The 13,284-nt window shown below is 39.2% G+C and overlaps 1 protein-coding gene across 2 annotated transcripts in view; it reads left to right on the top strand.

Moving 5' to 3' along the window:
* Nucleotides 1-13,284, top strand: part of lrp1bb (low density lipoprotein receptor-related protein 1Bb) — a 1,021,613-nt gene that overhangs the window by 301,030 nt on the left and 707,299 nt on the right. For both annotated transcript variants that reach the window (XM_072912020.1, XM_061926507.1), the window contains one exon: nucleotides 2,268-2,405. In XM_072912020.1, coding sequence (XP_072768121.1) covers nucleotides 2,268-2,405 — 138 coding nt within the window. The remainder of the gene's footprint in view (nucleotides 1-2,267; nucleotides 2,406-13,284) is intronic.

Genomic DNA, 13,284 nt, shown 5'->3' with positions numbered 1-13,284 from the left:
CCGAAAAATACGGTATTATGTTTAATTATTGTTATAAGACAAATGTCACACTCAAGGCTTTATGTGGCCCCTGGATAGCCTGGAAATAAAGTGCATTAAAAAACAACAACTTTTTCTTACTAAATTTCAGGGGTGTTCAATTTTTTTCCACCGAGGGCCTAATACTGAAGAATTAAATAATGTGGGGGGGGGCACATTAATGCATTCTGTACATTAAGTGCCTGAATTACCAATATCCAAACACCACGTGGTGTTTGCAATCTATAAAATAGTGTGTACTAATAGTGGGCACACTGCATGTGCAGTTTAAATGAGAATTTTGCGTGTATACAAGGCATCATTACGAATATCATCTACTGCACATTCATGTTATTATGCTCCTATCTGTGGTATTTTGCTATGTTTTCAAACATCCAGCTGATATTATTACTTGATATTTTACTTTCTATCCTATTAGTTATGCATTATTTGATTTAGTTCTATTTATTTATTATTTATTTACTGTATATTCATTTTAATTTTATCTTTTTTTTTTTCTCTATTAATCTTCATACACTATATAACTTGAAGTGCCATCCCATGGAATTGTCCAAAATGGTATCCTGGAGCATTCAAAGTTCCTTTCACTGGAACTAAGGGGCCAAGCCCAAGTCCTGAAAAAACAACCCCACACCATAATTCCTCCTCCACCAAATTTCACACTCGGCACAAAGCAGTCCTAAATGTAGCGTTCTCCTGGCAAACTCCAAACTCAGACTCGTCCATCAGATTGCCAGATGGAAACGCGTGATTCATCACTCCAGAGAAGGCGTCTCCACTGCTCTAGAGTCCAGTGGCGACAGGCTTTACACCACTGCATCCCACGCTTTGCATTGGACTTGGTGATGTATGGCTTAGATGCAGCTGCTCGGCCATGGAAACCCATTCCATGAAGCTCTCTGCGTACTGTACGTGGGCTAATTGGAAGGTCATATGAAGTTTGGAGCTCTGTAGCAACTGACTGTGCAGAAAATCTTTGCACTATGCGCTTCAGCATCCGCTGACCACTCTCTGTCAGTTTACGTGGCCTACCACTTGGTGGGTGACTTGCTGTTGTTCCCAAACTCTTCACTTTTTTTATAATAAAGTTGACTTAGGAATATTTAGGAGCGAGGAAATGTCACAACTGGATTTGTTGCACAGGTGGCAACCTGTGCAACAGGTTGCCACCTGTGTGTTGACAGTTCCACGCTGGAAATCACTGACAGCGGCCCATTCTTTCACAAATGTTTGTAGAAACACTCTCTATGCCTAAGTACTTTATTTTATACACTTGTGGCCGGGCCAAGTGATTAGGACACCTGCTTCTCATCATTTGGATGGGTGGCCAAATACCTTTGGCAATATAGTGTATGTCTTACTTGTATTTTATTATTTATCTCTACTCATGTATTAGGTAGCATCTTTTTTTTTCACAATACACTTCTGCCATGACCCGCCCCCGCCCAATTTTTATTGGTTGACGTGTGTGTGTGACGATTGCTGATATACGCCGAGTCTCTGACGTGAATGAGATAAATAATATTATTTGATGTGTTAATAATTTCACACATAAGTCGCTCCAGAGTATAAATCGCACCCCAAACTATGAAAAAAACTGCGACTTATAATCCGAAAAATACGGTAAATATCTGCTTGTCACCCTGACCCGATGATTTCATTCATCAATTTGTACGTACAGAAATATAAACCGGTAATCAAATGCCGAGGCAATTGCGTAATATTATGAGTCGATTATCCTTTTTTATTCATACATATTTACTGTTATAAGTAGCACAGCCATAACTGTGATGTAGCCCTCATGAAAACGAGTTAGATACCCCTGTGTTATAATTACGTATTTTTTTAATCTATTTTCCCTACCACCTGATGTTGCCATCATTACAGATGAAAGCAGTCTAATGTTCTATGTAATATATTCGAAGTAAAAACACAAAATGTTTCCCGTTTTTCAACATGAAAATGAGCTGAGAAAAATAATGATACAAATACTCAGAATTACTTTGGATATTTTATTTTCACATTTCCAGAAATTGATTGTTTGGGGGAAAAAAAGGGCTCAAATGCTCAATTTAGTCCTGCATTACGACTTGTCCAAGGTGTGCACCGCCTTCCGCCCGAATGCAGCTGAGATAGGCTCCAGCACCCCCCGTCACCCCGAAAGGGACAAGCGGTATAAAATGGATGGATGGATATATGATTAATTGGTGTTTTTTTTTTTATTCCAGGTGTACGAGAGGTGGTGATCAGATGTCCGCTAAATCACATACAGTGTATCGGGACTAAAAAATGCATTCATTTCAACAAACTCTGCAATGGGGCAAAGGACTGTGACGATGGCTATGATGAAGGAGTTCACTGTCGAGGTAAGTGAAGCTAAAGAATCATGTTGACCGATGAGATCATGCTCATCTCGTTGGACTGTAAAGTGTGATTTTAATCAGGAGAAGTAATAATAGCATTTTTTAGTAAAGCGGTACCATAGCTTACAAGTTGAATTAGTTTTGTGACAGAGCTTGTAACCCAAAATACTCAAAATACTCATATTTAAAAATCTGTGTTCCCAATTGATATACAAACCCCGTTTCCATATGAGTTGGGAAATTGTGTTAGATGCAAATATAAACGGAATACAATGATTTGCAAATCATTTTCAACCCATATTCAGTTGAATATGCTACAAAGACAACATATTTGATGTTAAAACTGATAAAGATTTTTTTTTTTTTGCAAATAATCATTAACTGTAGAATTTGATGCCAGCAACACGTGACAAAGAAGTTGGGAAAGGTGGCAATAAATACTGATAAATTTGAGGAATGCTCATCAAACACTTATTTGGAACATCCCACGGGTGTGCAGGCAAATTGGGAACAGGTGGGTGCCATGATTGGGTATAAAAATAGATTACATGAAATGCTCAGTCATTCACAAACAAGGATGGGGCGAGGGTCACCACTTTGTCGACAAATGCGTGAGCAAATTGTTGAACAGTTTAAGAAAAACCTTTCTCAACCAGCTATTGCAAGGAATTTAGGGATTTCACCATCTACGCTCCGTTATATCATCAAAGGGTTCAGAGAATCTGGAGAAATCACTGCAGGTAAGCAGCTAAGCCCGTGACCTTCGATCCCTCAGGCTGTACTGCATCAACAAGTGACATCAGTGTGTAAAGGATATCACCACATGGGCTCAGGAACACTTCAGAAACCCACTGTCAGTCACTACAGTTGGTCACTACATCTGTAAGTGCAAGTTAAAACTCTCCTATGCAAGGCGAAAACTGTTTATCAACAACACCCAGAAACGCCGTCGGCTTCGCTGGGCCTGAGCTCATCTACGATGGACTGATACAAAGTGGAAAAGTGTTCAGTGGTCTGACGAGTCCACATTTCAAATTGCTTTTGTAAACTGGACGGTGTGCCCTTCGGAATAAAGAGGAAAAGAACCATCCAGATTGCTATAGGTGCAAAGTTAAAAAAACAGCATCTGTGATGGTGTGGGGGTGTATTCGTGGCCAAGGCATGGGTAATTTACACATCTGTGAAGGCGCCATTAATGCTGAAAGGTACATACAGGTTTTGGACCAACATATGTTGCCATCCAAGCAACGTTACCATGGACGCCCCTGCTTATTTCAGCAAGACAATGCCAAGCCACGTGTTACATCAACGTGGCTTCATAGTAAAATAGTGCGGGTACTAGACTGGCCTGCCTGTAGTCCAGACCTGTCTCCCATTGAAAATGTGTGGCGCATTATGAAGCCTAAAATACCACAACGGAGACCCCCGGACTGTTGAACAACTTAAGCTGTACATCAAGCAAGAATGGGAAATAATTCCACCTGAGAAGCTTAAAAAATGTGTCTCCTCAGTTCCCAAACGTTTACTGAGTGTTGTTAAAAGGAAAGGCCATGTAACACAGTGGTGAACATGCATTTTCCCAACTACTTTGGCATGTGTTGCAGCCATGAAATTCTAAGTTAATTATTATTTGTCTTTGTAGTGCATTCAATTGAATATGAGTTGAAAATGATTTGCAAATCATTGTATTCCGTTTATATTTACATCTAACACAATTTCCCAACTCATATGGAAACGGGGTTTGTAGATACTAATAACACAAAGTACAACATTTCTTCAAGGTTGGTACTGTAGGTGTGCATTCCTAAGCTGAGGTACCGAGTGTATTGATGTTGAACATGCATTGCTTTCCCTATTGATTTGAGGGCTTTTGTGGGCTTTGCGCATGAGTGATTTTTTATTTATTTTCCTCATATTTCATTTTTCAAGAGGGTGTCTACGGTATCCATTAAACTTGCCGGTGAGATCTGTCATACCCAGTCGGGTTGAATGAATTCCGCATAATTCAAAAAACGGTCATCCGATAATCACATGCATAATGGTAGCACATATAAAAGCTTCTTGGGGAAAAAAAAGGTCTTGATAATGATACAAGGTAAAGGACAGGTTAATACTTCAGAATAGCCAAACAACATAAAGGGGAACTGCACTTTTTGTGGAATTTTGCCTATCATTCACAATCCTTATGTAAGACAAGAACACATATGTTTTTTAATGCATTCTAAATATTAAATAAATGCAATCAAAAGTCTGCTTACAAAGGAGCCTATTAAAGCGGCTCTATTCTGCCTATATAGCCCTTAAAACAACATCCAAACACTTCCTTTAAGGTGTTATATACATGATGTAAGTATATATGTAATGTAGTAACTGTCACATTTATAACAACATATGATATTTACATACTTCATCATTATTTTAAAAACATCACGATGATCACTTTTTTCAACATCACTGATTATTACTCACAGCATACTTTATGAGAGCCAACAACCAAAATGAAACATCACTTACTGTATAAGGTTTGCTGGCATTAGGATGCCGACTGATAGAATCTTGTTATAGTTCCGTTTAGATGAACAATGCAAGTATTTTTGTGTCGTTTTTTGCCAAAATTGGCTGTCAAAATGTACCAACTTGTTGGAATACCTCCTCATCCTTCTACTACCAAGGTGAGAGGCGTGAATTATGATCTAAAATAGAAAGAAAGCAGCTGACCAGTCGATGTTGTCAACATTGGTACATACGCTTGTGATCACAGCGCCGCTATAAATAGTTTGTCTGCGTTAGCGCTTATAATAACAATTTCACTAATACTTGGTTAACATCCAGGTAACGCAATGTAAATGGATTATTGTTGGCGGTTGTTGGATGATTATTTATTGGGTTTGTATGTGCAAAATAGAGGACCTCCCACTGGCTCCGTTGTAAGTGGACTTTTATTTACGTTTATTTAGAGTTACAATGCATTAAAGGCCTACTGAAACCCACTACTACGGACCACGCAGTCTGATAGTTTATACATCAATGATGAAATCTTAACATTGCAACACATGCCAATACGGCCGGGTTAGCTTACTAAAGTGCAATTTTAAATTTTGCGCGAAATATCCTGCTGAAAACGTCTCAGTATGATGACGCCTGCGCGTGACGTCACGGATTGTAGAAGACATTTTGGGACAGCATGGTGGCCAGCTATTAAGTCGTCTGTTTTCATCGCAAAATTCCACAGTATTCTGGACATCTGTGTTGGTGAATCTTTTGCAATTTGTTCAATGAACAATGGAGACAGCAAAGAAGAAAGCTGTAGGTGGGAAGCGGTGTATTGCGGCTGGCTGCGGCAACAACACAAACACAGCCGGTGTTTCATTGTTTACATTCCCGGAAGATGACAGTCAAGCTTTACCATTGGCCTGTGGAGAACTGGGACAACAGAGACTTACCAGGAGGACTTTGAGTTGGATGCGCAGACGCGGTACCGTGTGTACGCATGCAGCTGCGGCTTCCAAACATTTAATCGCTTGCCCGTACGTGCGTGCCGCTATGTGCATGTCACGTACGTAACTTTGGGGACTTTTGGGGAAATATATGTGCTGTATGAACTTTGGGGAGGTGAACGGTACTTTGGGCTGTGGGATTGAGTGTGTTGTGCAGGTGTTTGAGTTGTATTGGTGGGTTATATGGACGCGAGGGGGGAGGTGTTTGTTATGCGGGATTAATTTGTGGCATATTAAATATAAGCCTGGTTGTGTTGTGGCTAATAGAGTATATATATGTCTTGTGTTTATTTACTGTTTTAGTCATTCCACGCTGAATATCAGGTCCCACCCACCTCTCACAGCATCTTCCCTATCTGAATCGCTCCCACTGCCCTCTGGTCCTTCACTCTCACTTTCCTCATCCACAAATCTTTCATCCTCGCTCAAATTAATGGGGGAATTGTCGCTTTCTCGGTCCGAATCGCTCTCGCTGCTGGTGGCCATGATTGTAAACAATGTGCGGATGTGAGGAGCTCCACAACCTGTGACGTCACGAGCATATCGTCTGCTACTTTCGGTACAGGCAAGGCTTTTTTATCAGCGACCAAAAGTTGTGAACTTTATCGTCGATGTTCTCTACTAAATCCTTTCAGCAAAAATATGGCAATATCCCGAAATGATCAAGTATGACACATAGAATGGACCTGCTATCCCCGTTTAAATAAAAAAATCACATTTCAGTAGGCTTTTAAGTCATTAAAATAACTGCCACAAAGTAATTATTACTATTTTTTTGAGCCAACTTGTGAATGTAAATCTATGTTCATTTTGCTTTCCAGATTATGAGCCATTAAAGACTCTACTAGTTTATATAATCACTATCAAAATAATTGTCCTCAGTCTCCATCTACTCTGCCAGCATATTTTAAGTGGCCTGTAAAACCATTAACAGCATCACTATAATTTGTTACAATAATAGCTAAAAAGGTAACTTTTTTTTTTTCGTCCAACAAAGAAAAAAACAACCTTTGTTCAACGATCAGACAAATGGGTCTATTCCAGAAAAAAACAAAAAAATAAAAAATGGCAAAATTGCTTGAATACTTACAATTCTTTATGCTGTGGGTAATTTAATGTTCACAAGTAGAATATAGTTCATACATTTCCATAGTCTTTAGTTGCAACCTGCCACATGAAGGCCCAGTGGAAGTGAGTTTTAAACAAATTATAATTTACGATATAGTGTCTACTATCTAATGTACAAATGAAGTATGTAAACATTTTCACACTCCGGCACGTTACTCCACACAGTGCAAGTTTGTTATAACGGTGACTTTTCGACCTTCCTGCCAGAAACAGCCAACACAAAAACCAGCTGGAGGGTTTCTCCGCTCATTCCCCGTTGTTGTGCAACTAAGTTGCTGCGACTGGTGCTCCGACACCTGCTTGTGTGATACAAACAGCATCGTGTCATCCTGGAACCTGAATAGTGGCTACTTTCTGGCAGTTACAGTGACCTTTGTTGTTCTATTACGTAGGTAAAGTCATGCTGGACTTTACTTTGAGGGTGTCAGGTGCGATTACATTGGAATGCACACAGTTGGCTTGTACCTTTTTGAAATCAGGGCCATTTCCACAACAATATTTTAAAAACACATCTTTCTACGCATGTTTTTCCTTGAATCTGGTGTTCCGACAGGTTCCAGTACATGGCGGGCTTTAGCTTTGCTGGTTCCTGGGTCGTCCTTGAACGTCTTTACCAATTTCCTTTTACAAAATGTATTTAAGGTCGACAGTGGGCCTTCTCTGAGACATTGGCGTAATGATTTAGATTTAGATTTAGATTTATTGGTCCCCTTGGGGAAATTCATTGTCACTGCCGTACATTTAAACACTAAACATTACACATCACAAAAAAAAGAATAAAAAAATTAAAAAAATAACAAAAAGACATCATACATGACCAACACACATTTACAGGCTTGTCAGACAGGTCGGCCGGCTATAGCTGCAAGGCTTTTCCTGAGGCGGGCCCTCCGGAATTTGATAGTTCTGTACCTGCGCCCTGATGGTAGTGGGATGATGTATTGGTGTAGTGGGTGAGTGGTATCCTGGACTATTGTTTTTGCCAGTCAGGTGATGGACCTGTGGTTTAACTCTGAAATGTTGGGTGTGGGTAGGCCGATGATTTTAGCTGCTATGTTTGTAATGCGTGTGAGTTTGGTCCGGTTGGTTACAGAAAGCATGGTGAAAAAACATGTGGAACAGTACAGAAAGATGGGTTGAACAATGCTTTGGTAAAGTAATAACAGGAGATGAGGTGCAACGTATAGTCCTTTAAGTTTTCGGATGGCTGACAGTCTTTGTTGACTTCTTTTTTGAATGTCCGTGGTGTGCTGATCAAAGGTGAGTTTATTGTCCAAGGTTACGCGCATGTATCCAGGCTGGTGCTTGTGTGCAATTGTTTGAACTGATGCTCTTGGTATCTGGAATTGTTGAGAATTTCCCCAAAAATGTTTTTCAACTTTGTTTAAATACGATTCTCATTCTTAGATATACGTTGGATCCATCGGACTTTCCCATTGTTCTGAGTACTGATGGATGCAATGAGTGCGATCAAATCAATGACTTACTTTCTTGGAGTAATCGTGCTATAAATGTATTATATACTGTTTTTTTTCAAGTACGTATACTATATATCAGTGTTTTTAAACCTTTTTTGAGCCAAGGCACATTTTTGGCGTTGAAAAAATCCGGAGGCACACCACCAGCAGAAATCATTAAAAAAACGAAACTCAGTTAACAGTAAAAAGTCGTTGTCGCAATTGTTGGATATGATTTTAAACCATAACCAACTATGTATCAATATAGCTCTTGTCTCAAAGTAGGTCTACTGTCACCTCCTGTCACATCACGCCATTGTTTGCAGTTTTCCTGTGTGTAGTGTTTTGGTTCTTGTCTTGCGCTACTGTTTTGGTGTTTTTTTCTCTTTTTTTGGTATTTTCCTGTAGCAGTTTCATGTCTTCTTTTGAGCGATATTTCCCTCATCTACTTTGTTCTAGCAATCAAGAATATTTCAGTTGTTTTTATCCTTCTTTGTGGGGACATTGTTGATTGTCATGTCATGTTCGGATGTACATTGTGGACGCCGTCTTAGCTCCACAGTAAGTCTTTGCTCCACAGTAAGTCTTTGCTGTCGTCCAGCATTCTGTTTTTGTTTACTTTGTAGCCAGTTCAGTTTTAGTTTTGTTCTGCATAACCTTCCCTAATCTTCAAGCCTTTTCTTAGGGGCACTCACCTTTTGTTTATTTTTGGTTTAAGCATTTAAGCATTAGACACCTTTATACCTGCACGCTGCCTCCCGCTGTTTCCGACATCTACAAAGCAATTAGCTACCGGCTGCCACCTACTGATATGGAAGAGTATTACACGGTTACTCTGTAAAGCTCTAGACAGCACAGACATTCAACAACAACACTTAATTTGCAGACTATAATTACTGGTTTGCAAACAATATTTTTAACCTAAATAGGTGAAATTAGATAATCTCCCACGGTACACTAGACCAGTGGTTCTCAACCTTTTTTCAGTGATGTACCCCCTGTGAATTTTTTTTTAATTCGAGTACCCCCTAATCAGAGCAAAGCATTTTTAGTTGAAAAAAAGAGATAAAGAAGTAAAATACAGCACTATGTCATCAGTTTCTGATTTATTAAATTGTATAACAGTGCAAAATATTGCTCATTTGTAGTGGTCTTTCTTGAACTATTTGGAAAAAAATATATAAAAATAACTAAAAACTTGTTGAAAAATAAACAAGTGATTCAATTATAAATAAAGATTTCTACACAGAAGTAATCATCAACTTAAAGTGCCCTCTTTGGGGATTGTAATAAAGATCCATCTGGATTCATGAACTTAATTCTAAACATTTATTCACAAAAAAGAAATCTTTAACATCAATATTTTGGAACATGTTCACAAAAAATCTAGCTGTCAACACTGAATATTGCATTGTTGCATTGTAATGAATGGAATAGCCTACTTGATTTGATGTTCAGTTTATGAACTTACATTCATATTTTGTTGACGTATTATTCAATAAATATATTTATAAAGGATTTTTGAATTGTTGCTATTTTTTTAGAATTTAAAAAAAAAATCTCACGTACCCCTTGGCATACCTTCAAGTACCCCCATGGGTACACGTACCCCCATTTGAGAACCACTGCACTAGACTGTATCTCACACAGTGGTTGAAAAACACTGCTATATATCACAATCCTTTCATTGCCATTGTCATTGAGGTAGGGCTGGGCGGTATACCGGTATTACGAATCAAACCGGTATATTTTAGAAAAAGGTACTGTATGGGACAAACCCGCCATACCGATATATGATTTATTTTGATGCTGCCTTTGATAGTTACTCCCGCCGTTTACCCGCACTTCATTCAATTTCTTAACTTTGACATTGAGAGCACTGGCAGACATCACATTGAATCCACACCCGCCACGGTCTATCGAGATGCTTTGTTTTAATTGTGTGAAAGCCTTCATACATAAGATTCTTCAAATAGTCCGGTTCCCTTGGTCCGTACCAGATCTACTGTAAGTCCGCTGCTGCACTGGTGTGGCGCACAACCAACGAAGGGCCCAGTCGGCATCGTAGATGAGGGTAATTAAAGTATTTAAATTACTTTTTTGGTTCAGTAATAAATAACTGCAATTAAATACTTTTTAAAATTAATTTTCAGAGCACTGGTAGTAACAGTAATGTGGTGTTTAGTTTAAACTAAACACTTGAATATCGCCATTCGGCCTAAAAATTATAGGGTATCAGTTTTGGTCCATATCACCCAGCCCTACATCCAACGTTCACAAACTATCAAGAATATTTAAGTTGTTGCTATCTCTTTGTGTGTGGACATTGTTGATTGTCATGTCATGTATGGATGTACTTTGTGGACGCCGTCTCTGCTCTACACGCTGTAAGTCTTTGCTGTCATCCAGCATTCTGTTTTTGTTTACTTTGTAGCCAGTTCAGTTCTGCATAGCCATCCCTAAGCTTCAATGCCTTTTATTAGGAGCACTCACCTTATGTTTATTTTTGGTTTAAGCATTAGATACCTTTTTACCTTCACACTACACCCTGCTGTCGCCTGCATATTGTGATTATGACAAACCATCGTCGTCTCACACGACGTGTTCCCGACATCGACAAAGCAATTAGCTACCGGCTGCCACCTACCAATATGGTATGGTATAACATGGTTACTCTGCCGAGCTCTAGACAGCACCGACACTCAACAACACACCATTTGCAGACTATAATTACGGGTTTGCAAAAAACATTTTTGACCTAAATAGGTGAAACTGCATAATCTCCCACGGCACACCCGACTGTGCCGCAGCACAGTGGTTGAAAAACTCTGGCCTAATATATTGAAACATATTTTTTCCCCCTATAACAGGGGTAGGGAACCTATGGCTCTAGAGCCAGATGTGGCTCTTTTGATGACTGCATCTGGCTCTCAGATAAATCCTAGCTGACATTGCTTAACACGATAAGTAATGAATAATTCCGCTGGTAATCACAGTGTTAAAAATAACCACGCATCAACCAGACTACAAAGCCATCAGCAAAACCATACAGCACCAGAAGTCGCATTAATGGTAAGAAGTATTTTATTTATTATTGGTTTCCTTCAGAATAACTGGTATTAAAAAGAAAAAGAGACTTATTATACCATATTTTTTGGAGTATAAGTCGCTCCGGAGTATAAGTCGCACCGGCCGAAAATGCATAATAAAGAAGGAAAAAAACATATATAAGTCGCACTGGAGTATAAGTCGCATTTTTTGGGAAAATGTATTCGATAAAACCCAACAGCAAGAATAGACATTTGAAAGGCAATTTAAAATAAATAAAGAATAGTGAACAACAGGCTGAATAAGTGTACGTTATATGACACATAAATAACCAACTGAGAACGTGCCTGGTATGGTAACGTAACATATTATGGTAAGAGTCATTGAAATAATTAAAACATTAAGAACATGCTATACGTTTACCAAACAATATGTCACTCCGAATCGCTAAATCCCATGAAATGTTATACGTCTTACGTGAATGAGCTCAAAAATATTATTTGATATTTTACGTTAATGTGTTTTTCACACATTTCGCGACTTATAGTCCGAAAAATACAGTACTCTAAAAATGTTGGTCTTACTTAAAAATGCACACATTTAGTTGTATTCAGAGTAAAAGAATATTATATGGCTCTCACGGAAATACATTTTAAAATATTTGGCTTTCATGGCTCTCTCAGCCAAAAAGGTTCCCGACCCCTGCTCTATAAGTTAGTGGTTATAGCTAATATGTATGCTCTTAAGTCCAGAAAATAAGGTTTAAAAATCAAATGTGACACCACTTTTACTGGTATTCAGACAATAAACTGCACACAAATGCCATAGGGCAAGGCGCACAATATTCTAGCTCACCATGAAGCAGTACATGAGCTGGCAGTGGTGCACTATTTGTTTCTTTTCAACATGGACATGTTAGCGTTGTCTATGTCAGTGATTTTCAACCACTGTGCCGCAGCACACTAGTGTGCCGTGATATATTGCCTGGTGTGCCGTGGGAAATTATGCAACTTCACCTAATTGGTCCAAAAAATATTTTTTGCAAATCAATAATCATAATAATGTGCCGTTGTCTAGTGCCTGTGCTGTGTAGAGCTTGGCAGGGTAACCATGTAATACTCCATACCAGTAGGTGGCAGCAGGTAGTTCATTGCTTTGTAGAAGTCGGAACGCGTCGAGGATAGTTTGTCGTGATCCCAATAGGCAGAGCACTGCAGGAGACAGCGTGCAGGTAAAAAGGTATGTAACGCTTAAACCAAAAATCAACAAAAGGCAAGTCCCGCTATGAAAAGGCACTGAAGCATAGGGATGGCTATGTAAAACAAAAGTAAAACTGAACTGGCTACAAAGTCAACAAAAACGGAATGCTGGACGACAGCAAAAACTTACAGCGTGTGGAGCAAAGACAGCGTCCACAAAGCACATCCCGTACATGACATGACAATCAACAATGTCCCCTCAAAGAAGGATAGCGTACGCACAACTTAAATAGTCTTGATTGCGAAAACAAAGCAGGGGCGGGCAATAGCGCTCAACGGAAGGCGTGAAGCTGCGACAGGAGAACACCAACAAAACAGGAAGGGTCACCAAAATAACAGCGCAAGACAGGAACTAAAGCAATACACACAGGAAACCACAACAAACTCAAAATAAGGCACGACAACCTGGTGGAGTTTATTTTTTAACCTTTTCTGCTGGTGGTGTGCCTCCGTATTTTTTTCATGAAAAAAATGTGCCTTGGCTCAAAAAAGG

This window comes from Nerophis lumbriciformis, linkage group LG31 (assembly GCF_033978685.3).
Source record: "Nerophis lumbriciformis linkage group LG31, RoL_Nlum_v2.1, whole genome shotgun sequence".
Lineage (NCBI taxonomy): Eukaryota > Metazoa > Chordata > Actinopteri > Syngnathiformes > Syngnathidae > Nerophis > Nerophis lumbriciformis.
This window is presented reverse-complemented; position numbering and strand designations above follow the sequence as displayed.